Genomic DNA, 27,420 nt, shown 5'->3' on the forward strand with positions numbered 1-27,420 from the left:
GTTACTGCAAGAAAAAATTTCAAGTTCAACCATGTCTCGACATTTCTCGCTTCAAGCGTGTTTTGCATTTATTTGCCAGATGTCATAATCTTCCCAGTTAAAATCTGATTTTGCCCATGTTTCTTGCAACAAAATCAACTCAAAGGATGATAACAAGTCTGTAACCACAGTATTGCTTAATAAATGAGCATGTCCTCTAGAATTCCAAGAGGCAATAGAGGTTTTGTTAAGAGTGCTAAAGCGGTGCAGCCAGCGCTTGCAATGATGAAATAGCATCTTTAAGTGCCAAAGTCAAGCCTCTCCACTCTTGTTTTTCAGTACCAAAACCTTCAGTGTTATTTATATGTGTTTTGGTATATTCATTGCTAGAATTCCTCCCTGCATAATTTGGTATTTTCGGGATATCTTGTTTAGACTCGATATCGGAGTATGGGTAAATGTCGAATTGTTTGCATTGCATGGTCTCAGCTTCTTTCAGCAATGTGTCTCTAACCAGTGGAGATGGAATTACTATACGAACATAATCTAATCTTTGTTTATGAAGAAAATCTATCCGCACTATATCATGCGAAGAGACCAGTGTCAGCGAAGGAATCGTGGAGAATAGAGAAAGAATGTATGGACGATTTAATGAAATTTGTTTGCCTTCCGAAAACAGTGTGGTCATTATTAGGCTAGGTATCTCACTTAAGGCAGGTTTTTTTAACTCGTATCTATTGTTAGCCCAGCCTGCATTTTCGTGTTCCTTTTGTGTTTGCCTTCCTGGTTCATAATTTGCTTTATTTCCAAAGGAAAGGTGTTTATTATTGTTAAGTTGATCGTCTAGTATTTTTTTAACAATCATTGCGATTTCGTCTTGTTTAACTATACATTCATTCTCCACACACTTGCCATTCCCAATAGTATCATGTTCCGCTTTATAGGGGAGGGTGTTAAGACCATGTACAACATTAGTAATCTGATCGCAAGACTGTCCTTCAATCGTCTCCACATCGCCTATATGTCTTTCAGATGAAGGCGGGCGATCTATGCTACCGAAGTCGCCAGGCAGATTACTAAAATTGTTCTCTTTAAGTACCACTTGCACAACTTCTTCTTGAAGAGTATTAACAGCTAGGGAAGGTTGTTTTAATTGCAGGGTGGAGACATGGCCACTTGATGGTTTTACCAGAGTGGGCTTGGTGTTAGGATTGTTTACATTCTGTTGTTTGAACATCGTTTCTCCAGATTTCTTTTTGTTTTCGTTACATATACCTGCTGCATTAGCTTTAAATATTTCAAATATGTCAACTAGACTGGTTTTTAACGATGATAGTTGTGAAGCAATTTCTACTATATCTAATTTGTTTTTTAACGTTTCGGAGATTGTTTTTTTGGCTTCACTATACTCCTTTTGAGTTGCCATTTCAACTAGTTCTATGTCAGTTCCCGTTCCTAACACTTCAATTGCTCTATAATTATCCTTCTCGTTAGACCAAGTCTTGTCTTTCTTCATCTATTATATTTTTAAAGTTCACATCTCTTAGATATTTCCGCGATGTTTTACTTAGATTTTTCTTTTGATTTATGGTTTTAAGTTGAGCTTGTTGTTTTTTCTTCTCTTTTTTGATAATTTTAACTTCGGTATTATATCTAAAGGGTGTGAGATAGCTACGTTACTCAAGTTGTCATCTAGAGTAGTTTTCACCATTATTTCTGGTTTGGAAACACTAGCCTCGTTCTGTGAGTCTTCTATGGTAATAGCCTCAACAACAAGTGCCTTTCCTGGGTCAACCGTTTGAACTTTTTCAATAGTTACAATTCCAGGCTCAACGATATTATTCTTGTTTAGAACTGATAGTATTTTACTAGTGTTCTTGTGAAGTAGCTCATTAAGGCTCGCAGGTACCTGACTTATAGAAGTATTTATTTGAGTCAATATATCAGTGTGTTTTCTTAGTTCATTCAACAGTAATCTATTGAATATTCATAACAGGGTGCATACATCAGTATTTTTGGAATTGTCCAACGCAAACCCTTCAGCAATCGTTTCTTCCCCTTTATCAATACAATCTACATTTTCTTCACATTGAAATATCTCTATGTTTGCAGTTTTAAAGATGGTGGGAGTATCATGCAATGATTGATTTACTAGTTCGGATTCATTCTGGGTTGTGGCTAATTCGCCCCAGAAGGATTTCAAAATATCCTTCTGTGGGTGAATTACCACCTCTTCAGCAAATAAGGATTGCGACGATTCGTTACCTTGCACAACATTATTTTCCGGGTCGTTGTTTAGCTTGAGCTGATTTGAGCATGCCTGCGCGCACAGCAGTAACTCATCCTCATCCTCACAAGGAGGGGGTAGGGGAGGGCTGCTGCACGCGCAAGGCTAGCCCGCCGAGTTGAAACTGCATTAAAGAATTTAGCTCGCGGATCTTTCAACATACAACTAGGTTTCATTTTTTTGCATTTCATCTTAAACCACAAGAATGTCAAGTGTCTCAAACAGAAATCTTACCTCCGTGTACTTTTAGTTTGTTCAATTACCCAAAAAAAGACTCTACCAAGGGATATATGTCAGGGCTAACCAAGCTATAGGTTATCCGTACCTCGCACCATGCACTGTTCACAGTAAACCGTGCTTACTGGTGCTTTCGTGGTGCGCGCGCTGGTGCGCTGCACTATGGGTAGATGTAGGGATCGGGCGGGGACACTCGGGGGCGGAACCAAATGACGCTTACTGTGAATAGAAAAACAGTCGTTTAGGCGAGGCTAAAGTAGTTCACAGTACACATCAAAACGGTGAATAAGAGTCTGTGATATATTAGAGTCCGTGATGCTATAGAGTCCGTGAAAAAAAGAAACAGCGAGCAATCACCTCCAGGCAACTCATGTGTTGCAGCCAAAGACTTCCTCCTGCTCACAGTGCAAATCGCGGGCTTGCCGCAGCATACGGGGAGGGCTCATACGGGCTCAGACAGCAAGTTATTACCTTGACAAATAAAGGTGTCAACCACAGCTGGCAGATTCCGCCTTTATTTTACCACAGTACGACATGCTAAACATGCACCTGGATCCCAGAGGGCCCCCGTTGAACTGGCTACTCCCGCACCCGGGAAGGAGGATCTGAGGCTGCAGTTGAGCTGCTATTTACCCTATGTATATGTATCACTTGATGTGATTGGACCCTAAGGAAAATAGTGTGAGTACAATGTATACAAATATGACCATATACAGGGAAAGTACAGCCATAAAAAAAAACAGAACTATCAGAAAGTGCTCATTAGTCTATTGATTATCGTTATGCACAAAAAGGATTGCTGTCTTTCAAGCTTGTGTCTTCCCGTATGTATATGTTTCATATGATGTGACTGGACTCTAAGGGAATAACTGTAAGAACCTACTTGAAGGATACGTCTACAAATAAAATAAAATGTTTAGTTTCTGACTGTTACTGAAGAAAACCATGTGGCCTAGATATGTCAGCAAAAGAAAGAGTGAGCCAGACATGCGATGTCATCAGTGATGTCATCAATGACATTTTTGATGTCATCTTTGATGTCCTGGGTGTTAGTCTTAGCAGTGCACGGTGGTGGCGCGAGTTATAGTTGCTTAGCCTGCCATAACTGGCGAATTTCAAGGGTTTTTCGGCTTTACTTGGAACCATAATGTCCCTTTGACAAAGTTTTTTCACTGAATTTCATAGGTTTTTAGTAGCGCAACTTAACCATAACGTCCCTTTAACAAAGTTTTTTCATTGAATTTCATAGGTTTTTATCAGTGCAACTTAACCATAACGTCCCTGTAACACTTTTTTTTTTTACTGAATTGTAGAATTGTATAGGTTTTTATTAGTGCAACGTCACCATAACATCCTTTTCAATAGATGAAGACCACTAGCATCTTAGGTCCTCAAAGTGGGAACCCCGGGAGGTAAAAAAAAAAAAAAAAAAGATTTTCCTTGCTAGACCGGGATGCCGCAATCTTTTACCAAGATGGCCACCATGGGAAGGGAAGGCGGGGTGTATAAAGAGAACACAACAGGGCATGAGCGGGGGGTGGGGGGGCAACAGGGGAGACGCATGGGCATGAGCGGGGGGTCAGAGGGAACAGGGCACAAATGGGGCATGAGCAGGGGGTGGGGGGGAAAGGAAGGAAACACAGGGCATGAGCGGGGGTGGGGGGAACACGAGAGAGACACGGGGCATGAGCAGCGGGTGGGGGGAACAGGGCACACACGGGGCATGAGCGGGTTTGGGGGGAACACGAGGGAGACACGGGGCATGAGCAGGGGGTGGGGGGAACACGAGGGAGACACGGGGCATGAGCAGGAGGTGGGGGGTAACACGAGGGAAACACGGGGCATGAGCGGGGGGAACACGAGGGAGACACGGGGCATGAGCGGGGGGTGAGGGGGTACATGATGGAGACACGGGGCATGAGCGGGGGGTGGGGGCAACAGGAGACGCGGGGGGTGAGGAGGTACACGAGGGAGAACACGGGGCATGAGCGGGGGTGGGGGGAACATGAGGGAGACACGGGGCATGAGCGGGGGTGGGGGGAACAGGGTGCACACGGGGCATGAGCGGGGGTGGGGGGAACAGGGTGCACACATGGGGCATGAGCGGGGGTGGGGAAACAGGGCGCACACGGGGCATGAGTGGGGGTGGGGGAACAGGGCGCACACACGGGGCATGAGCGGGGGGTGAAGGGAAAGGAGAGAGACACAGGGCATAAGCGGGTGGGGGAATACGAGGGGGACACGGGGCATGAGCAGGAGGGGGTGGGGGATAACGCAAGGGAAACACGAGGCATGAGCGGGGGGTGGGGGCAACAGGAGAAGAGACACGGGGCATGAGCGGGGGGCGAGGGGGTACACGATGGAGACACGGGGCTTGAGCGGGGGGTGGGGGCAACAGGAGACGCGGAGGGTGAGGGGGTACACGGGGCATGAGCGGGGGGGTGGGGGAACACGAGGGAGACACGGGGCATGAGCGGGGGTAACAGTGCACACGGGGCATGAGTGGGGGTGGGGGGAAAAGGGCGCACACATGGGGCATGAGCGGGGGTGGGGAAACAGGGCGCACACAGGGCATGAGCGGGGGTGGGGGAAACAGAGCGCACACACGGGGCGTGAGCAGGGGGTGAAGGGAAAGGAGAGAGACACGGGGCATGAGCGGGTGGGGGGAAGACGAGGGGGACACGGGGCATGAGCGGGAGAGGGTGGGGGATAACGCGAGGGAAACACGAGGCATGAGTGGGGGTGGGGGGAACAAGAGAGAGACACGGGGCATGAGCGGGGGGTGGGGGCTAACACAAGGGAGACATGGGGCATGAGCAGGGGGTGGGGGCTAGCACAAGGGAGACACGGGGCATGAGCAGGGGGTGGGGAGGAACACGAGGGAGACACGGGGCATGAGCAGGGGGTGGGGAGGAACACGAGGGAGACACGGGGCATGAGCGGGGGAACAGGGGAGACACAGGGCATGAGCAGGGGGTGGGGGAAACGGGGCACACACGGGGCATGAGCAGGGGTTGGGGGGAACAGGGTACACACGGGGCATGAGCGGGGGGTGGGGGAACAGGACACACACGGGGCATGACCGGGTTTGGGGGGAACATGAGGGAGACATGGGGCATGAGCAGGAGGTGTGGGGTAACACGAGGGAAACACGGGTCATGAGCGGGGGGTAGGGGTACACGAGGGACACACGGGGCATGAGTGGGGGGGTGGGGGTACAGGAGGTAAACACGGGGCATGAGTGGGGCGTGGGGGTACAGGAGGGAGACACGGGACATGACCGGAGAGTGGGGGGGCAACAGGAGACACGGGGTGGGGGTACACGAGGGAAACACGGGGCATGAGCAGGGGTGGGGGGGAACAGGGGAGACACGGGGCATGAGTGGGGGTGGGGGAACAGAGGAGACACGGGGCATGAGCGGGGGGGTGGGGGTAACACAAGGGAGACACAGGGCATGAGCAGGGGGTGGGGGGGAAAGGAGGGAGACACGGGGCATGAGCGGGGGTTGGGGAGACACGGAGCATGAGCAGGGGGTGGGGGCTAACAAGGGAGACATGGGGCATGAGCGGGGGGTGGGGTCTAACACAAGGGAAACGCGGGGGGTGGGGGGTAACACAAGGGAGACAGGGGGCATGAGCAGGGGGGTGGGGGGTAACACAAGGGAGACAGGGGGCATGGGCGGGTGGGGTGGGGGTACAGGAGGGAAACATGGGGCATGGGTGGGGCGTGGGGGTACAGGAGGGAGACCGGGACATGACCGGAGAGTGGGGGGGCAACAGGAGACACGGGGCATGAGCGGGGGGTGGGGGTACACGAGGGACACACGGGGCATGAGCAGGGGTGGGGGGGGAACAGGGGAGACGCAGGGCATGAGTGGGGGGGTGGGGGTACAGGAGGGAAACACGGGGCATGAGTGGGGCGTGGGGGTGCAGGAGGGAGACACGGGACATGACCGGAGAGTGGGGGGGCAACAGGAGACACGGGGCATGAGCAGGGGGTGGGGGTACATGAGGGAAACACGGGGCATGAGCAGGGGTGGGAGGGAACAGGGGAGACACGGGGCATGAGCGGGGAGGTGGGGGTAACACAAGGGAGACATGGGCATGAGCAGGGGGTGGGGGGAAAGGAGGGAGACACGGGGCATGAGCGGGGGTTGGGGGAACAGGGGAGACACGGGGCATGAGCGGGGGGTGGGGGCTAACACAATGGAGACACGGGGCATGAGCGGGGGATGGGGTCTAACACAAGGGAAACGCGGGGGGTGGGGGCTAACACAAGGGAGACACAGGGCATGAGCGGGGGGTGGGGGCTAGCACAAGGGAAACATGGGGCATGAGCGGGGGTAACACAAGAGAGACGGGGCATGAGCGGGGGTTGGGGGGGTAACACAAGGGAGACGGGGCATGAGCAGGGGGTGGAGGCTAACACAAGGGAGACATGGGGCATGAGCGGGTGGGGTGGGGGTACAGGAGGGAAACACGGGGCATGAGCGGGTGGGGTGGGGGTACAGGAGGGAAACACGGGGCATGGGTGGGGCGTGGGGGTACAGGAGGGAGACACGGGACATGACCGGAGAGTGGGGGGCAACAGGAGACACTGGGCATGAGCGGGGGGTGGGGGTACACGAGGGACACACGGGGCATGAGCAGGGGTGGGGGGGAACAGGGGAGACACGGGGCATGAGTGGGGGTGGGGGTAACAGGGGAGACACGGGGCATGAGTGGGGGTGGGGGGAACAGGGGATACACGGGGCATGAGCGGGTGGTGGGGGTAACACAAGGGAGACACGGGGCATGAGCGGGGGGTGGGGGCTAACACAAGGGAGACAGGGGGCATGAGCGGGGGGTGGGGGCTAACACAAGGGAGACAGGGGGCATGAGCAGGGGGTGGGGGGTAACACAAGGGAGACAGGGGGCATGAGCGGGGGGTGGGGGGAAGTGGAGAGAGACGCGGCGGGTGTGGGGAAGGGGAGAGACACACGGGGAATGAGCAGGGGGTGGGGGAGGGGGAGACACAGGGCTTGAGCAGGGGGGTGGGGGAAAGGGGAGAGAGACACGGGGCATGAGCGGCGGGTGGGGGAAGGGGAGAGAGTCACGGGCATGAGCGGGGGGTAGGGGGAAGAGGAGGGAGACACGGGGCATGAGCGGGGGGTGGTGGGGAAGGGGAGAGACACGGGGAATGAGCGGAGGCTGGGGGGAAGGGAGAGACATGGGGCATGGGTGGGGGGGTAACACAAGGGAGACACGGGGCATGAGTAGGGGGTAACACGGGGCATGAGCGGGGGGTAACACGAGGGAGACACTGGGCATGAGCGGGGGTGGGGGGTAACGCAAGGGAGACACGGGGCATGAGCGGGGGGTGGGGAGGGAACAGGGGAGACATGGGGCATGACCAGGGGGTGGGGGGAAGTGGAGAGAGCCACGGGGCATAAGCAGGGGTTGGGGGGAACAGTAGGGAGACACGGAGCATGAGCGGGGGGGGAACAGTAGGGAGACACGGGGCATGAGTGGGGGGAGGGGAGAGAGACACGGGGCATGAGCGGGGGAGGGGAGAGATACACGGGGCATGAGCGGGGGGTGGGGGGAGGGGGAGAGACACACGAGGCATGAGCGGGGGTGAGGGGTAAGGGGAGAGAGACACGGGGCATGAGCGGGGGTGGGGGGGAAGGGGAGAGACACACGGGGCATGAGCGGTAGGTGGGGGGAAGGGGAGAGACACACAGGGCATGAGCGGGGGGAAGGGGAGAGACACACGGGGCATGAGCGGCGGGTGGGGGGGTAACACAAGGGAGATACGGGGCATGAGCTGGGGGTGGCGGGTAACGGGAGACATGTCATGAGCGGGGGGTGGGGGGGAGCAGGGGAGACACAGGGCATGAACGGGGGGTGGGGGAACAGTAGGGAGACACGGGGCATGAGCGGGGGTGGGGGGAACAGTGGGGAGAGATACACGGGGCATGAGCGGGGGTGGGGGGAAGGGGAGAGAGACACGGGGCATGAGCAGGGGGTGGGGGGAGGGGATAGACAAACGGGGCATGAGCAGAGGGTGGGGGGAAGGGGATAGACAAACTGGGCATGAGCAGGGGGTGGGGGAAGGGGATAGACACTGGGCATGAGCAGGGGGTGGGGGGAAGGGGATAGACACACAGGGCATGAGCGGGGGGGTGGGGGCAAAGGAGGGAGACACGGGGCATGAGCAGGGGGTGGGGGGAAGGGGAGAGAGACACAGGGCATGAGCGGGGGGTGGGGGGAAGGGGTGAGATATACGGGGCATGAGCGGGGAGTGGGGGGGAACAGGGGAGACACACGGGGCATGAGCGGGGGTGGGGGGAAGGGGAGAGACACACGGGGCATGAGCGGGGGCGTGGGGGGAAGGGGAGAGACACACGGGGCATGAGCGGGGGTGGGGGGAAGGGGTGAGACACACGGGGCATGAGCGGGGGTGGGGGGAAGGGGAGAGACACACGGGGCATGAGCGGGGAGTGGGGGGAACAGGGGAGAGACACACGGGGCATGAGCGGGGGTGGGGGGAAGGGGAGAGACACACGGGGCATGAGCAGGGGCATGGGGGGAAGGGGAGAGACATGTGGTAGGGGTTGGGGGGAAGTGGGGAGACACAGGGCATGAGCAGGGGGTGGGGGGAAGGGGTGAGACACACGGGGCATGAGCGGGTGGGGCGTGGGGGTACAGGAGGGAGACACGGGGTATGAGCAGTGGGTGGGGGGGGAACAGTAGGGAGACATGGGGCATGAGCGGGTGGGGTGGGGGTACAGGAGGGAAACACGGGGCATGAGCGGGTGGGGAGTGGGGGTACAGGAGGGAGACACGGGACATGACCGGAGAGTGGGGGGGCAACAGGAGACACGGGGCATGAGCGGGGGGTGGGGGTACACGAGGGACACACGGGGCATGAGCGGGGGTGGGGGGGAACAGGGGAGACACGGGGCATGAGCGGGGGTGGGGGGGGACAGGGGAGACACGGGGCATGAGTGGGGGTGGGGGGAACAGGAGACACGGGGCATGAGTGGGGGTGGGGGGGACAGGAGACACGGGGCATGAGCGGGTGGTGGGGGTAACACAAGGGAGACACGGCGCATGAGCAGGGGATGGGGGGAAAGGAGGGAGACACGAGGCATGAGTGGGGGGTGGGGGCTAACACGGGAGACACGTGGCATGAGCGGGGGCTGGGGGCTAACACAAGGGAAACACGGGCATGAGCGGGGGGTGGGGGGCTAACACAGGAGACAGGGGGCATGAGCGGGAGGTGGGGGGAAGTGGAGAGAGACACGGGGCATGAGCGGGGGGTGGGGGGAAGAGGAGAGACACACAGGGAATGAGCAGGGGGTGGGGGGAGGGGGGAGACACAGGGCTTGAGCAGGGGGGTGGGGGGAAAGGAGGCAGACACGGGGCAGGCATGAGCAGGGGGTGGGGAAAGAGGAGAGAGACACTGGGCATGAGCGGGGTGGGGGGAAGGGGAGAGAGACACGGGCATGAGCGGGGTGGGGGGAAGGGGAGAGACACACGGGGCATGAGCGGGGGGTGGGGGGAAGAGGAGGGAGACACGGGGCATGAGCGGGGGATGGTGGGGAAGGGGAGAGACACGGGAATGAGCGGAGGCTGGGGGAAGGGGAGAGACATGGGGCATGGGTGGGGGGTAACACAAGGGAGACACGGGGGGTGGTGGGGTAACACGAGGGAGACACGGGGCATGAGCAGGGGGTAACACGAGGGAGACACGGGGCATGAGCAGGGGGTAACACGAGGGAGACACGGGGCATGAGCAGGGGGTAACACGAGGGAGACACGGGGCATGAGCAGGGGGTAACACGAGGGAGACACGGGGCATGAGCGGGGGGTAACACGAGGGAGACACTGGGCATGAGCGGGGGGGTAACACAAGGGAGACACGGGGCATGAGCGGGGGGTGGGGAGGGAACAGGGGAGACACGGGGCATGACCGGGGGGTGGGGGGAAGTGGAGAGAGACACAGGGCATAAGCAGGGGGTGGGGGGAACAGTAGGGAGACACGGGGCATGAGCAGGGGGTCGGGGGGAAGGGGAGAGACACACAGGGCATGAGCGGGGGGTGGGGGAAGGGGAGAGAGACTCGGGGCATGAGCGGGGGGTGGGAGGGAAGGGGAGAGAGACTCGGGGCATGAGCGGGTGGTGGGGGGGAACAGTAGGGAGACACGGGGCATGAGCGGGGTGGGGGGAGAGACACACGGGGCAGGAGCGGGGGGTGGAGGAAAGGGGAGAGACACACGAGGAATGAGCGGGGGGTGAGGGGTAAGGGGAGAGAGACACGGGGCATGAGCGGGGGTGGGGGGAAGGGGAGAGGGACACGGGCATGAGCGGGGGGTGGGGGGAAGGGGAGAGATACACGGGGCATGAGCGGTAGGTGGGGGGAAGGGGAGAGACACACGGGGCATGAGCGGGGGGAAGGGGAGAGACACGCGGGGCATGAGCGGAGGGTGGGGGGGTAACACAAGGGAGACACGGGGCATGAGCTGGGGGTGGCGGGTAACAGGGGAGACAGGTCATGAGCGGCGGGTGGGGGGAGCAGGGGAGACACGGGGCATGAGCGGGGGGTGGGGGGAACAGTAGGGAGACACGGGGCATGAGCGGGGGGAAGGGGAGAGAGACACGGGGCATGAGCAGGGGTTGGGGGGAGGGTATAGACAAACGGGGCATGAGCAGGGGGTGGGGGGAAGGGGATAGACACATGGGGCATGAGCGGGGGGTGGGGGCAAAGGAGGGAGACACGGGGCATGAGCAGGGGGTGGGGGGAAGGGGAGAGAGACGTGGCATGAGCGAGGGTGGGGGAAGGGGTGAGATATATGGGGCATGAGCGGGGAGTGGGGGGGAACAGGGGAGACACAAGGGGCATGAGCGGGGGGTGGGGGAAGGGGAGAGACACACGGGGCATGAGCGGGGCGTGGGGGGGAAGGGGAGAGACATGGGGTGGGGGGGAAGGGGAGAGACACGGGGCATGAGCGGGGAGTGGGGGGGGAACAGGGGAGAGACACAGTGCATGAGCGGGGGGTGGGGGGGAAGGGGAGAGGCACACGGGGCATGAGCGAGGGGTGGGGGGAAGGGGAGAGACATGGGGTAGGGGTGAGGGGGAAGGGGGGAGACACACGGGGCATGAGCGGGGGGTGGGGGAAAGGGGTGAGACACACGGGGCATGAGCGGGGGTGGGGGGAAGGGGAGAGACACATGGGGCATGAGCAGGGGGTGGGGGGAACAGTAGGGAGACATGGGGTATGAGTGGGGGGTGGGGGGAACAGTAGGGAGACATGGGGTATGAGCGGGGGATGGGGGAAGGGGAGAGACGCTGGGGGTGAGGGGGAAGGGGAGAGACACACGGGGCATGATTCGGGGTGGGGGGAAAGGAGGGAGACACGGGACATGAGCGGGGGGAACGGGAAAGAAAAGCAGAGCATGAGCGGGGTGGGAGGAACACACGGAGAATCAGCGAGGGGGGGGACATGGGAGAGACACGAGGGCCTGTGCCTCACCGCCTTTTCATGGCCGCAGCCCACATCTACACTGTGCAGGCAGCAGATCCCGCTCCGATAAACAAAGATGGCGGGCATCTCTGAAAACAGACACACTGCACGCTTCACGGCAGCCAATAGAAAAGCACATCAGATATCCGCGGACATCACGCAAGCTGCTTGCCCTATCACCGTCCTTTCCGCGGAGCGAACAGGGAAGTGTGTCCGCGAAGCGAACACAGATATCACTCATTTTTTCTGACCTACTTTTTGGTCATTTAAAAAAAAACTACTGGACGGATTTTCACCAAATTTGCAAAAGCTCGCTTTCGGGACCAAGCCACTGCTCCTGGTCCAAATTTGGTGAAAATCCGTCCAGCGGTTTGGGCTGTAGGCGCAAACACTATTTTTTTCCCATTCAGTCTATGGGGAAAAAAAGTTTTGGGACCCCCCCCTATAACTTTGCCCCCCCTGGACGAATCCTCACCAAACTCTTCCTATGGAAACACCAACTTAACCATAACTACATGGCCACGGTAGTGGCCATGTAATATATATATTACTACACTGCGGGCCGTGTAGTTATGGTTAAGTTGCTAAACTCCTAGGAAGACCACTTTTTTGGTGGCTTATAACTTCGCTCCCCTGGAGGAATCCTCACCAAACTTTGCAAAAAAAGTATATGGCCGGGTCTGATTCTGTTCGCCAAGTTAGACGAGGTTTCATGCAGGGGGGGCAATTTTTTTCCATAGACTGAATGGACAAAAACTTTGCGCATGGCTACAGCCCGAACGGCTGGCGGATTTGCAGCAAATTTGCTGCAGGAGCTGGGGTTGGGGCCAGAAAGCGTGCTTTTGTGTGTTTGGTGGGAATCCGATCAGCACACTTGTTGCAAACAACTGAAATGTACGTCTCTAAAAATTAGTGATATCTGGGTCTACTCAGCGGACCATTTCCCTGTTCGCTCTGTGGACAGAAGTGTCATTGGCTTGTGGAACGGCTTGCTGTCGTAGAACTTTGGTGGGGCTGGTGGTTGGCTGGAGGGATGTGTGCTGTGCGTCAACTTTTTTTAGCCAACGTTGCCATGGTGTATCAGAGGACAGAGCGCCGGTGGAAGGGTCTGGAAAACATACTGTACGCCTTGTGTTGGCGGCAAGAAGGGAGGGAAAAGAGTGGGGGAGTGAGAAGTGGACCATGTGACACATGTAAATGGGTAGAAGAAGACGGAGGAGTGCCTGCAGTATTCGTGCGTATTGCGCCACTTCGCAGGTACTTAGACAGGCAACTACTTTGTGTGGTGATCGGAGGCGGCTGTCGTAACGGCCCGATCGCTTGTGCCGCAACCTGTTTGCGGCAACCTTGTTCCGTGGTGAGAGCTGGCAGGTGAATTTCAGAAGGGGAGTGAATTGCACATGACATAGGTTGCGTGTGTACTGCGTGTGGCTGTGCTCTGCGGATGGATTGCGGTAGTTGGCCACATGGTGGCATGTATGGGTGCATGAAGTAGCGGCGGGTCTGTTGAAGGATTACTATGGGGTGCATGGCCAGAGGCCATGCACTCAAGAGCCGAGGGCTTCAGCACACCCACCACAGCAATGCATGTCTGACTCTGCATCCAGTGGAGGGTGGTGCTTGCATAGTGTGGTATGTGCAGATTGGTTGGAGTAGGGCCAATGTTGCGAACAGTATGTGGGTAGGTTGACCGTGACAAAGTACTTTGTGAATGGAAACGGGTACGCCCATAGTATGTGAATGAAAGTGCACAGGGGTTTTGGAGACAGTATTTTCTTTTTACATTATGGTAACTGTTGCAATTTTGTGCTGCATAGCTCCATGGCAGTGCGCAGGATGGGTAGGAGTGCTGGTGGCAGTGGTGTGTATGTGGATTTTCGTAGTTGGTAACATGCATGGTGGCATTACGTTGCGGTGGGTGTGTTCAAGTCCTAGACTATTGGGTGCATGGCCGAAGGCCGTAGGCCATGCATTCAAGAGCCTAGGGCTTGAGCACACCCACGGCAGCAATGCATTTTTGACTCTGCATCAGTTAGATGGTGGTGATTTGTACAGAATGGTTGTGGAGCACATTTTAGACGCAATAGAGCAGCAGAAGTGAGCTTCCATGTGTGTATGTTTGGTTTCGCATGTGAGGTCACTGTTAGAACATGGTAAAGTTTTTCATGTGTGGTTATAGATGGTGCAGTGAAAAGACACGCAGTGTGGGCACTGGGTGCAGTGTTTTCGTACTATCACTATGGAAGAGGGTATGGTTTAAGTGCAGCTTATATGTGCTTGGATATTGTGGTGTGTGCGGATTGCTTGGAGTAGGGGAAATGTTGTGAACATTTGGTGGTTGTGCAGTGTGGCCACAGGGTGCAGTGTTTATACAATGTGAGTTAGAGGAGGGTATGGTTGAAGTGCTGCTTACATGTGCTTGGTTACTCTGCTGTGTGCAGATTTATTGAAGTAGGCCCAATGTTGTGAAGATGTTGTGCTTAGGTTTCCAGTGCCGCAATACTTTGTGATTGGCAGTGGATAGGGGTGGTGCAGGCTGTGGTATGTTTGTGGATTCTGTTAATTGTGCCATGTTTTCGTGAATGGGTGTTTTATGGTTTGGGGGAGTTGGGTAGAAGTGCTGCTACGTATGTTACATTTGTGCATAATGTTAGCTGCCCACATGGTCGCATGTATGGATCCATAGTGTTGTGGTGGGTGTGGGCAAGGGCTGCACTGTCGTGTGCATGGCCAAAGGTGTGCTGGGTGTGCCTCAGGATCTTTGTGAATGCTGCAATCGTGCATTCCTTAGCAGAGGTTTCTGGTGGAGGGGCTTTGGAATCAAATGGAACATGCACCGAGAGTGTTTAACGATAAATATGGAGTGGTGTAGAGAAATGATGGTGTGCAATGCAGAGGTTTTGTATGTGATTGCTTCATGCATGTTTGAAAATTTGACAGCACCCAATGAGGGAGTGCTGCAAAAATGCGAGTGCAAAGGGAAAAAGTATTGTGTCCGCTTTACTGGGCCGTGGCCCTCACTGTAGCTGGGAAAGCACACGTGCCACATCCTGCCATTACGAGCATGGTGGCCATGGAAATGGAATTGTGGGAAAGAGGCAATTAGGTGTTTAGTGTGTGGTTGACCGGACGGGGCGGTACTACTTCTTCCCAGTACTGTGTCGTGAGGTTGGTCGAGATGGGGAGACGCACAGTGCTTATCGTCGGTGATACCTTTGTGCACCATCTGCACAGGTGTTGTGTGCAAAGAGGCGTTGCTGGTAATTTTGGGTTGGAAGGAGTGGGCGCTGTCTGGGGCTGTCAGTGTGACTGCAGTTTCGGCGGGATGGTTCGCCTTTGCAGATATGTGGCCTCCATCATGAACGTATACTTTGTCGTGGTGCACTATGGAAGTCTACTTTTGGGTTACATGTCATGTGGACATTTAATCCATACCTGAAGAGGCTGCTGAACGCAATGATGTGGATTTGGCTACTGCCAAGGTCGTTTTCTCATGCATAACACCAAGAGGATTAAGGGCCCATGCCAATGTAATTTGTACCCAGCCAGAGGTCGGAAGGCGTGTTATAAACAGAAGCATGTGTGGATTTATGCAGACTGTTGTCATGTTCTCCACCCACTATGAGATCATGAGGTCACAAAATATGCAGTGGTTCCGTAGAAATGGCATTTATTTGAGCGCCATTGGCAGTGCCATTTTTTATTTTACACTGTGCAAGACGTATTGACGAGAATGTGGTAAAAATGTGAGGCAAGGCAAACAAACGCATATAAAGAGAAAAAACAAAAGTCACATGAATGCACGTAAAAAGAAAACCTACGAAAGAAGACCCAATCCCCTACCCAGCTTGATATCGCTTCCCCTGCTAACCCACCCTCCCCTTTCCCCCTCACTATCACGAAAAGGTAGCGGATTCCGCAGTACTTTCAGGATTACACGTGCCACATCCTGCACCTTAAAGGTTTTTTAAGTGAACATTACATGGCCTGCGGTAGCAGCCATGTAGTTATGGTTAAGTTGCTAAACCCATAGGAAGAGTACTTTTTGGGCGGCGTATAACTTTGCTCCCCGTGGATGAATCCTCAACAAACTTTGAATTTTTTTGCAAAGTTTGGTGAGATTTCATCCAGAGGGGGCAGAGGTTTAGGGGGGGTCCCAAATGTTCTTTTTCCCATATACATAATGGGAAAAAAACTTTGCTCACGGCTACAGCCCAAACCGTTGGATGTATTTTCACCAAATGGTCCCGAAAGCGTGTTTATTAATTAAACTATCAAAATGTAAGTAAAAAAAATTAGTGTCAGGACACTAATTGGTTAATCGGCTTGCATCATGTCCGCAGACACGCAGCGTGAGGTGCGTCAGATTTTTGGAAACGCCCGACATCTTGGATTCGTAAAAACATGTTAAAAAACACAACATTGCACTTGTCAAACTTATCAAATAATCTCTGGGGAGGTGGGGAGGTGAGGGGTGATGAGGATGAGATGGGATATGGCAGCAAGAAGTAAAAAACGGGTGTTTTTCGCTACGAAAGTCTGTGAACAGTTCGGATGTTCGCGACCAGTCCTGTGAAGTTCGGGGACACTTCAGATGTTTGGGGGCAGTTTTTGGATGGCTTATAACTTTGGCGCTACTTAATAAATGCATGAAATTTCGCAATTATATTTCCGACCTGAACCCGAATGAGTTTGCAAAGTTTGGAGAGACCTTGTTATCCACCCTTGCTTCTCTTGGGCTGATAACTTGGGCTGCCGGGCCGGTATCCACCGTTCCAGTCCCTGGAACGGAGGATGAACGCCACAATATTTCCATTAGAATAACACAAAATGCAAATGGGAATGTTGGAAAATCTTATTGAGTCTATGTACTTTACTGAGACATATAGTAGATGAAGTCGATAAGTTTTTTTTATTTAGTTCTATTTTTTAACTGTGAAAGGTGGTTCCTAAAGGAACATTTCTTTTGTTTTTGGATGTATTTTTTTTTGGCAGGAGAGCTAAGAACGAAATGTGGGGAGGAAATGAGGGAAGAAGCACCAAACACTAATATGGAGGGGTAGGTGCACAGGGGAAAATGTTTCACGTGTGTTATTTCGAAGGTAGGGGGCAGTGTTTCTCATGCTCCTTGGTTACAGCAATGGCGATGGCTCTTGGGGAGGAGGGTTGGCATTAGCTGATGCCATTTTAAGATAAATAGCAATTTTGCTAAAAGTATGTACTGTGTACTAGATTGTTAATGGATTAGTAGGAATAGGTGTTTGAGCTAAGCAAGGGAAATTCCGAAGTTGAAAGTTCCTAGATCAGAAGAAAATGCAGTTACGAACTGTCCGCGAAGCACAGATATTATCGTGAACTGCGGACGGGTTCTCGGACACGTCATCACGCCGCGCACCAGCGTATGGTCATCTGGCACTGTTCGGAAGCTCCGCAATGAAGTGAGATGTTCGTTGACGTCCACCGATGCAAAATTTGTTGAATTAGTTGCAAAAAGTGTATAGAAGGGTTAATGTTTCTAGAAGGTGGGAAATGGCAGAGTTTTAAGGTGACACAAATATTGCTATATTGGGTAAATATGATATTAGTAAGCTGTAGGAAAATAGCACGCACTGGTAAAAACCCATGAAATTCAATGAAAAAACTGTTAAAGGGATGTTATGGTTAAGTTGCACTCATAAAAACCTATGCAATTCAATGAAAAAACGTTGGTAAGGGGACGTTATGGTTCCAAGTAAAACCGAAAAACCCCTGAAATTCGCCAGTTATGGTAAGCTAAGCAACCATAACTCGTACCACCACCGTGCACTGCTAAGACTAACAACCAGGACATCAAAGATGACATCAGAAATGTCATTGATGACATCTCTTATGACATCACATGTGCATTTACTTTTCATGAAAGTCTGTATAAGGGATTCTTATGGTAATGTTGATAAAGTGTCAAGGATCATTGGAATAAATATCATGAGGTACGTAGTGCATTAAGCAATGCATTGATAAAAATAGCATTCTATTATTAAGTTCTTTCCAGTATACTAAGCTACTCATGTAGAAACATAGGCATTGTGTGCAGCATAAATGATGGAGGTGCAATATTCATAATCTTGCCATGTTAAATACTAAAATTATAAATGCTTTCTTATTAGAGTTCTGCATACTGTAAACATATAATAAGTACCTAATAAGACCCACTTACTACATAATTGCATTATTGCAAACAAAACACAAACCGACAACACATACAAATATGAGCATATGCAGGGAAAATGATATAAACAAAAAACAGCAGTATTATCAGACAATCGTCATATTCTAACTGATTATCTTCATGCACAGAAATGATTGCTCTGCTTCAAAGCTAATATTTCCCTATGTATAACTATCACATAATGTGACTGGACCCTAAGGAAAGTAGCGTGAGTACATTGTATACAAATATGACCATATCCAGGGAAAGTACAGTAATAAAAAAAACAGAACTATAAGAAAGTGTTGATAACCTTACTGATCATCTTCATACATAGAAAGCATTGTGGTCTTCCATGTCTGTAATTTCCCCTATGTATATGTTTCATATACTGTGAGTGAACCCGAAGTGAACTACTGTAAGAACATATTTGAAGTATACGTGTGCAAATATACTACTTTTTGAATGTTTTGTTCCTGACTTACTGGCCTAGATATGTCAATAAAGGAAAAGAAACAGGGAGCCAGACATGTGATGTCATCAATGACATTTGTGATGTCATCTTTGTTGTGGGTGTTAGTCTTAGCAGTGTACGGTGGTGACGCAAGTTATGGTTGCTTAGCTTACCATAACTGGCGAATTTCAGGGGTTTTTCGGTTTTACTTGGAACCATAATGTCCCTGTAACAATGTTTTTTTCACTGAATTTCATAGGTTTTTAGTAGCGCAATTTAACTAACGTCCCTTTTAACAACGTTTTTTTTTTACTATATATATATATTCACTAACAAAAACACGTCAAAGGGACGTTATGGTTAAGTTGCACTAGCAAAAACCTATGAAATGCAATGGAAGAACGTTGTTACAGGGACGTTATGGTTACAGGTTAAACTGAAAAACCTCAGAAATTCAAAATCAAAGATGCCATCACAAATCTCATTGATAACATGCCTGATGACATCGCATGTGTGACTGCCTCTTTTTGTTCACTGACATAAGTAGGCCAGGTGCTTTTCTTCACTAACAGTCAGGAACTAACAATTCAAAAGGTTCTGTCTTTGTGTACCGCACCCTTCTCATATGTTCTTGCACAACTTTCCTTAGGATTCACTCACATCATATGATACATATACATATAGGGGAAGAAGAAAGCGTAAAACACAGCAATCCTTTCTGTGCATGAAGATCATCAGTTATGTCATGAACAGTTTATGGTAATACTGCTCCTTCTTTGCTTACTGTAATTCCCTGTAAATGCTCATATTAATGATCTTTGATAGTTTTCTGCCACCATTACAGTAACAATCCCTTGTGGAAGCTTTCCATGAAAACTAAATGCACATGTAAAGTCATCAGTGATGTAATCAATGAGATTTGTGATGGCATCTTTGATGTCATGGGTGTTAGTCCTTGCAGTGCACACTGGTGGAGCGAGTTATGGTTGCTTAGTTTACCATAACTGGCGAATTTAATTTTTTGTTCTCGGTTTTACCTGTAACCATAATGTGCCTCTAACAATGTTTTTATAGGTTTTTAGTAGGGCCCTGTAACCAGAATGTTGCTTTAGCATAGTGTTTTCAGTAAAGGCGACAGTTGTTTAGTAGCGTAACTTAACCATAATGTCCCTTTTAACAACGTGTTTTCGGAGAGTACAGACTGGAAAGTACCAAGACCAGAACGTCAGTACAATGTAGTAAGCACACTGAAGTTTGTCGACTAACTGCATAGGTGCTGCAGTAAACAATATTAGAGAAGCATAATGTCTCATTTATTACGGAGCAATAGCAAGCACCTTAGAGTGGCTGGAAGCAAATTCCCCTCATGACGCAATGACTTACACTACTAACCCCATTGGTACGCACAGCACAGTACTGTAAAACATACATTATGTAATATATATTGCTATATGTGCAGGAAACACATTTTATTTTCTGTGAGAGAACATATTGTAAAGGAAAGCAAGGCAGCACAAGCACCAACCCTTCCACAACAGCATACGGCCATAGCAAAAGAAAGAAACTCTGTGCACGGCAAAAAAGACAGGCTGGAAGCCAGAGTGGAAACATTGGTGAACAATTGTACTGGCTGAAAGGTTGTCTAGAAGGGTGTATTATTGACAAAATGAAACAACTGTAGCAGACCTGCACGTGTACCCCTTCCCCTTGTCAAAGGGTCCATCCCCTCAAAATCTGTGTGATGGGAGACGTTAAGGTGATAACTCAATGTCTTCCTCCCCTCACAACCAACTTGAGGAAATCCCAAATTCCACAAAAATAAGTATCCATTTATGCTACCCCTTCCCTTTCCTAATGGTGTGTATGAATGTGTACAAGCAAACGTTAATACGTGAAAGGTTGTTGTGTGTGTGTATATGTAACATTTTTTTTTGTTGAAATGCTGTTCTCACTCAGTGGCACACAGTCCTCGTTGGAATGACCGCAATTAAGGAAAAGGTGGGTGTCCTATGGACACTGCAGTTGCCCAGCCTATCCACAATAACAATGGAGGCATCCCTGCATGTTGTCCTCCACCTACAATGACGTGTGGGCGGGGACATTTGGTTGTTGTGCAAGTAAACGCATTTGTATCTGTTCCCCTGTGTCCTGGTAACACTACAGGTACCTATACAGATAAACATCCCACCTGCTCTACCCTATAAACAGCCAGCGTCTCCCAAAATGCTTGGCACACGTATGACGCGTATGGCACCCTATTATTCAGTATAGAAGTGGCAACGGTATGCACATGTGCACAACGTATTCCGCCCAAACCGCGTCCTACGCACAACAGTTTGAAAGGAGAGCAGTGGCAACGTCACCATGCGACCGCACCCACACTCCGCGTGGGCCCTTATTTCGGTGACATGATCTGGACCCATGGACAGCCGCAAAGTACAGTGTTGAGTAACGTAGGGAGTGTTTTCGGAAATTACACACTTACAAACACACCACAATGGCCCATTGTACATGTATGTAGGTTTTTGAACAATGTAGGCCTGTTTTCCATGTGCAAGTTTTCCACAGCAGCCCTGTAAAAGGCCACACCACAGAGTTGTTCTGCAATCCGTTCGCAGCTTTTCAGAACACAGTAGCAGGCCACATAGGTTTGGCGTGTAAGTGATGTTGGATCAAATGGGCTGTGCTACATTGCGTTTGCAAGTAATTGCAACCAGGTCAGTCTGGCTCACTGTGCACAGTAATGTAGAAAATTAAGAACGGCCCTTCCTATGACCCACACCTGCAGGCGTGATAGTCCCCACTGTCCCAATGTCATGGGTAGCAAGCTGAAACCGGGAGTATGTGCACGTGTGTTTCCCCAAAGACAGCAAGGGCTGTGCCCCAATAAAGCAGGAACATTCCTTCTTCCCTTTCTACTATCTTCTACCCAGCACGCGGTCATTGGTACTGTTAAAAAGTTCCACACGCATCTACAAATAACACTGAAGAGCTCCCCATGTAACAGTATCAGTTCTATACACAAGTAATCTGCATACACACCACGCCCAGAAACGCAATCCCTCTGCCTTCACAGTCCCATTTCCATTACCGCCTTCCTGAAAATCCCCGGATGTGGCTTTTGTGCTGCGTGCGGGTGTGGGGGAATAAACTGCAATCAGGTTGGGGGGAGTTTGTGGTAAGGGGCAGCTCTTAAAATGTATATATTTTTTAAGATGCTTCTAGAGAAACACCTTGTTTCAGTTTTTATTTGCTTTTGTGTTGTCTTGTGCTCACATTATTATAGTAAACTTCACTGCATCCTGTAGACAGGCAAACAAAACTGCATTGCCAATGGGTGACAACAAAATGCAATTTTCTTGGAAAAACTCTGCATTTCCACAACTAATGAGGTCATTGTTGCAGAAGAACATTCCACGAGCGTACACAAAAGTATACATGCTTCCGTTGATGAGATACCTTCCTGCGTCTGGCTCAGTATAACATCCATGAGCAGTGGCACATACTCTTTGTGGTATTATGGATGAGAAAAGCACCTTGGCAGTGGGAAAAAACATCTTTACGACATCCAGCAATCTCCTCAGTCGACGGAACAAATCTAAGCAAGCCACGTAATGCATATGCATGCCGCCGTAGTGGAAGACGATAACATCCACAGTAGCAAAAGTGGCTAGGTCTTCGCAAAGTGCATGCATATCGGCGGAATTGCACTTCTACACATTCCACAATTCGTCCACTCCTTCCAAACCAGAATTGCCATCAAATTGTCTTTCCAGGGCATAGTTGTGCAGATCTATGACAAAGGGATCACCTACAGTCAACACAATGCGTTTTGCAATGTCAGCCACCTTCAGTACGCAGAGTATAATGCACAACAGTTTGACCGCCCCTTCCTGTGAACGACACCCACAGTACCAGATTGGATAATCCCCACAGTGCCATGTCAATTGGGCAACATGGTGCGAAGTGCAGATTTTGGCATGTGCACTTCCCAAAGTACCACAAGGGCCACACCCCTGTAAAGCTGGAGCAGTCCTTCTTCCCTTTGCACAATCTTCTCTGCAGCTCTACCTCATTGAGTTACGTGTAAATAGGCCCACACGCATCCGCCAATCACATCAAAGCCGCCATCATCCAACACGCTCCTGTACAACACTTCAAATGTACCATTACAAATTTACAGTACAAGTGTCGTGCCATTCCAAAGCACGTCCACTACAAAGTTCAGTAAAAGTATGCACGATTTCTCCATCCACATGGCCACGCAACAAAACCCTTGAAATTCAGCAGATGTGCTAAGTCAAGAGGCAATGAGGGCCTCACACTGACACAGGGATTTGATGCACAGCCACGACACAGCGAACAGGATTTCACGGAAATTCCAACCTTATCAGTCTAATTGGAAGCTGACAGGGGTTCTGCTGCGTGAGGCATATGTAATACGAGCTTTCTATCATAACTAGCCCAGCCACTACAAACTGCATACTGCAGTTTTTTCACACGCCCCAGAACCGTGATGAAGATGCGCTAAGTCATGACAAGCTAAACTTGACGCACTCGTGTTGATGTCCCCCATAATGCCATTTTGTATTTCATTGTGAATCCCTTCTGTTATAATATGTATGTGCTCTCGGGCTTGCAGTGGGAACACGCCGAGTTAAGCGGGCCATGACTTCACACATATGCAGAATTTCAAGGTTTTTGTTGCATTAAATCTGCACAACTTAAATGCAGCTTAGCTAAGGTTTTTTCAGTGAATTACAAGAGTCTTGTTATACCATAGTTTTTTTTACGGGCCACTAGCCATGGCCTTCGGCCGTGTCCACTGTACATATTCTCCCAGTATGTTTCTTTTGGACCCACTAGGTGGCCACAGCCACTAGACATGTCTTTCGGGCCCATTAGCCAGGGCCTTCTTCCTTGGCCAGTGAGCGCTGCATTCGGCCGTGCACACTGTATATTTTAAAACACTTATCTTTCTGACAATTGATCCTGGCCTTTGGCTGTGGCCGCTTTTACATGTGTTACCCCAATAGTTTTCTTCCAGCTCCATTGGCTATGCCTTTCTGGCCATGGCCAGTGCCCACAGCCTTCAGCTGTGGCCACTCTACATATTGCTTCAATAGGTTTCGTAAACAGGTTCACTAGCCATGGTCTATTAGCCAAATCCGTCATGCAAGTCAAAAGTTATTTGTAATTCAAATTTCAGGTTTCTTATGGAACTTGATATTCAACTTAAAGTATAGTGCAGTGATCGCTGCACTATTTCATCTATGTGGGTTTAGAATTATATGCTTTTCTTGAATTTTCCCTGCCTGGTGAGTTAAGGCCTAATACATAATATAGTTTTGCACTTCTGTGTGTAACATTATTACTTGGCTGTCTGTAAACGTTAACTGTACTTGACTGTACTTGACGCAAGCCCCATATCTCCTAAAGTCTGCCTTACTGGGCTGGTTCTAAAAATCCATATTCACACTGATATTGTCTTATTGTGATAAAATCTGTCTCTGATTCTCTCTCTCATTTTCACTGAAATTGTGTGCTTCATATCTGTTATTATGTTTCTCTCATTTCAGTCTTCAGCTCCTTGGACATGTCCCGCTCAGTGTCAGTCACAGCTGCCGGGCAGTGCCGATTAGCTCCCTTGATACAAGTCATACTGGATTGTAGCCATTTGTATGACTACACAGTGAAACTCCTCTTCAAGCTGCACTCATGTAAGTACATTTCTCCCCAGAGATTGAAGGTCTGCTAGAAAACAACAATGATTTTAGAACCCTGGTGGCTTTGCCGGGAAGAGTTGGTGTGATTACAGAGCTTCGCTCCCTACTGGTAAACATGACAGAGCTGTAAGGCTTCAACTCGTGGGAGGAGTTAGGCACTTGTATATGGTACAGATCCCTTACAAAGGATATCAAGTAAGAGTGTCCACACAGCCCATAGTGAATATGGTATATAACAAGAATAATATGGTTAACAAACAATAAGGAAGTAATCGCTACCCTCTGTATCCCTCCTTCTCCCTCCCTCTCTCCCTCACTTTCTTCCTCTCTTCCTGGCTCTCTCTCCCCCTCTTCCCCTTCCATTTCCCTCTTCCTCCTTATCTCCCTCCCACTCTCCGCCTCCCGCTCTCCCTCCTTATCTCCCTCTCCCGCTCTCCCTCCTTATCTCCCTCTCCCGCTCTCCCTCCTTATCTCCCTCTCTCCCTTTCCTTCCCTCCCTCTCTCTTGGTCTCTCACTTTCTCTTTCTTTATCTTGCTTTCTCGCTCTCTCCATTGAAGGGGGGCACACTTTAAACACACTGATACTGATAAACATTCAAGGATACAGCTCATGTTTAAAGAGGAGACAAAGGTTATATCACAGCAGTGATTTAAAAAGTTTCTGATACAGGGTATTTAAAGCCTTGAATGAAATATACCAGGGCCTATATATGAAGCAATGCTGAAGGATTTCACTAGAACCATACAGAAATTACTTTGAGCTCAGGGTAATTAACTGAGAGTGGTTTAATCTACCCAAACGTATTGGAACAATCCCTTGCGTAAAGACAGTTCATAAGTGTGAGATCCTTCATTAGACTAAAGATTGCCCCTGCTATAGTGCAAGGTGTCTTGATTCCATTAAATGCACAGAGGCGAGAATTATGCTTCAACTTGCTTTATTCTATTGTTCACAGCAGATTTAAATGTTCCTTATATTTGTTTTTTCTTCCAAACACCTCAAAACCAAACAAACTACATATCCCATGAATTGCAGAGTCTCTGGTAGTCCCTCAGTCTGCTTCCTGTCTCATGGCCTCACAAGTCACTTCCTGCCCAGTTCCTTTCCTGTTCTTTTGATGGCCTCCAACTGACATGCAGCAAAACGAAACACAGCAACACAATCCTGAGACCAACTAGCTGAATTGGAACCGGAACTGATCCTAACAAAACTTTCCTCGGCATGTGTCGGCTACTTCTTCAGCGACCATTCGACGCCCTCGCTATCTTGCGCTCAGCCTGCCCTTTGGTCATCACCTGCCAAACAAGACACACGTTAGGGAGGGTAATAAAGACCCACTGATCGACAAAATAGCTGACATTCATCATCCCAGTACAAACAATACAGTGCTTGCTTCCATGGGTGGGATAATTGTTTTGGCCGGGCACCAGTCTGACCTAAGCCCTTTAAATTCATGGTGGTGACTGAAGCAGAGGCTTTGGGACTATTGAGTAAGATAAAACCCACAAGCTATAAGGGTGATATTTGTCCTGCGTAAATAGTTTGTTTGTGCCCTGCCCCTTGCTCCCTTCATTGCTAAGTTTGTTAATGCATCTTTTGGAGGAATGTTCGACCCAAAGGAGGTCAATTAAGCCCGGATAAACCACCTTCTAAAGAAGCCTTCTTTGGATGCGATCTGGTGAATAATTATCACCCGATCACATACTCCACTTTTCTTCTGAAGGTTCTGGACAAGATGGCACACAAACAGATTCAGGCGTTCCTGAACGCACTCTGCCTATTAGGCCCAGGCAATTGGCTTTCTGAGCTTTCATAGTACCAAATTTACATTACTAGATATTAAGACCAACATTTTACAACAAATGGATAAAGGCAAAGCTTCCTTACTGATGCTCCTGGACCTAACTGCTGCTTTCGATTTGGTTGATCATTCCATGCTACGTAGCAGAATTTGAGGATGCTTTTTTTCCCTGGGAAGCAGTTAGTTGGGTGCTCTCCTTCCTGTCAGACCGGACAGCTAAGGTCTTTTATGAGGAGGCCATGTCAGAGGGTTATGCCCTGGATTGCGGAGTGCCGCAGGACTCTTTTTCGACACCCACCCTCTTTAACATATTTATGCTTACACTGTTTGATCAACTGGATGCGGAAAATACTTGTTAGGCCAACTATGCGGATGACACTCAGTGTCTTTTCCCACTTAGGGAAATTACCTCAAAGACACCGAGATCATCACGCCACTTGCAACATAATCCATCTTTGGATGTTGCACGATGGCCTTGCCTTGAACAATTTAAAAACAGAGATTATGATCCTAGGCACTCCTTCTGAGCTGCATCACTCAGACCAAGCCTACTCCTCCATCCAAATTGCAGATTGTCTGCTGCCCACTATCAAGAAAGTAAAGACCTTGGGAGTCACTATTGATCAAGAGCTCTCAATGAGGGCTCACATTAGCTGTCTAGTTTCCAACTCCTCATTTTACATCAAGCTCCTGGCTCAATTTAGACCTTATCTTGAAGTGTCCACCTGTGCTACCTTGGCTAGAGCTATCATAGCAAGTTGCCTGGACTACTGTGCAAGCATTCTACTAAGTGTGGGTAAGGGGGGAAATCAACTGCTTACAAGTAGAAGAATGTAGTTAGGGTAGTAGCCGGCCACGCAAAGCTGACCATGTGTCTGAAGCAAGGAGCTCACTACACTGGCTTCCGATAGCCAAGAGGGTTGTGTTTCATACCCTGTGCATTGCACACTCCTGTCTCTATGGAAAAGGTCCAACCTATCTGACAGCACAACTTAAATGGCTACCAGACAGATGCAGCCTTAGGTCTAATAACACCGGTCTACTGCAACTACCGAAAGCAAAATGGTCACTTGTAGAAAGAGGATAATTTCCATTCTCAACCCCACGTCTTTGGAATACCTTGCCACCTTACTTTAGGCGGTGTTCTAGTCTCGCCAGTTTCAAACACAATCTGAAAACCGTCCTTTTTGAATAATCTCAAACACCTACCTTCATGGATTATCCCTGCCTGATATATGTT

At 50.4% G+C, this 27,420-nt stretch overlaps 1 protein-coding gene across 3 annotated transcripts in view; it reads left to right on the forward strand.

The window, feature by feature from the left end:
• Nucleotides 1–27,420, forward strand: part of HIP1 (huntingtin interacting protein 1) — a 1,552,273-nt gene that overhangs the window by 506,928 nt on the left and 1,017,925 nt on the right. For all 3 annotated transcript variants that reach the window (XM_069614772.1, XM_069614774.1, XM_069614773.1), the window contains exon 8: nucleotides 24,232–24,372. In XM_069614772.1, coding sequence (XP_069470873.1) covers nucleotides 24,232–24,372 — 141 coding nt within the window. The remainder of the gene's footprint in view (nucleotides 1–24,231; nucleotides 24,373–27,420) is intronic.

This window comes from Ambystoma mexicanum, chromosome 9 (assembly GCF_040938575.1).
Source record: "Ambystoma mexicanum isolate Mex_15411 chromosome 9, UKY_AmexF1_1, whole genome shotgun sequence".
In the NCBI taxonomy this organism is placed as follows: domain Eukaryota; kingdom Metazoa; phylum Chordata; class Amphibia; order Caudata; family Ambystomatidae; genus Ambystoma; species Ambystoma mexicanum.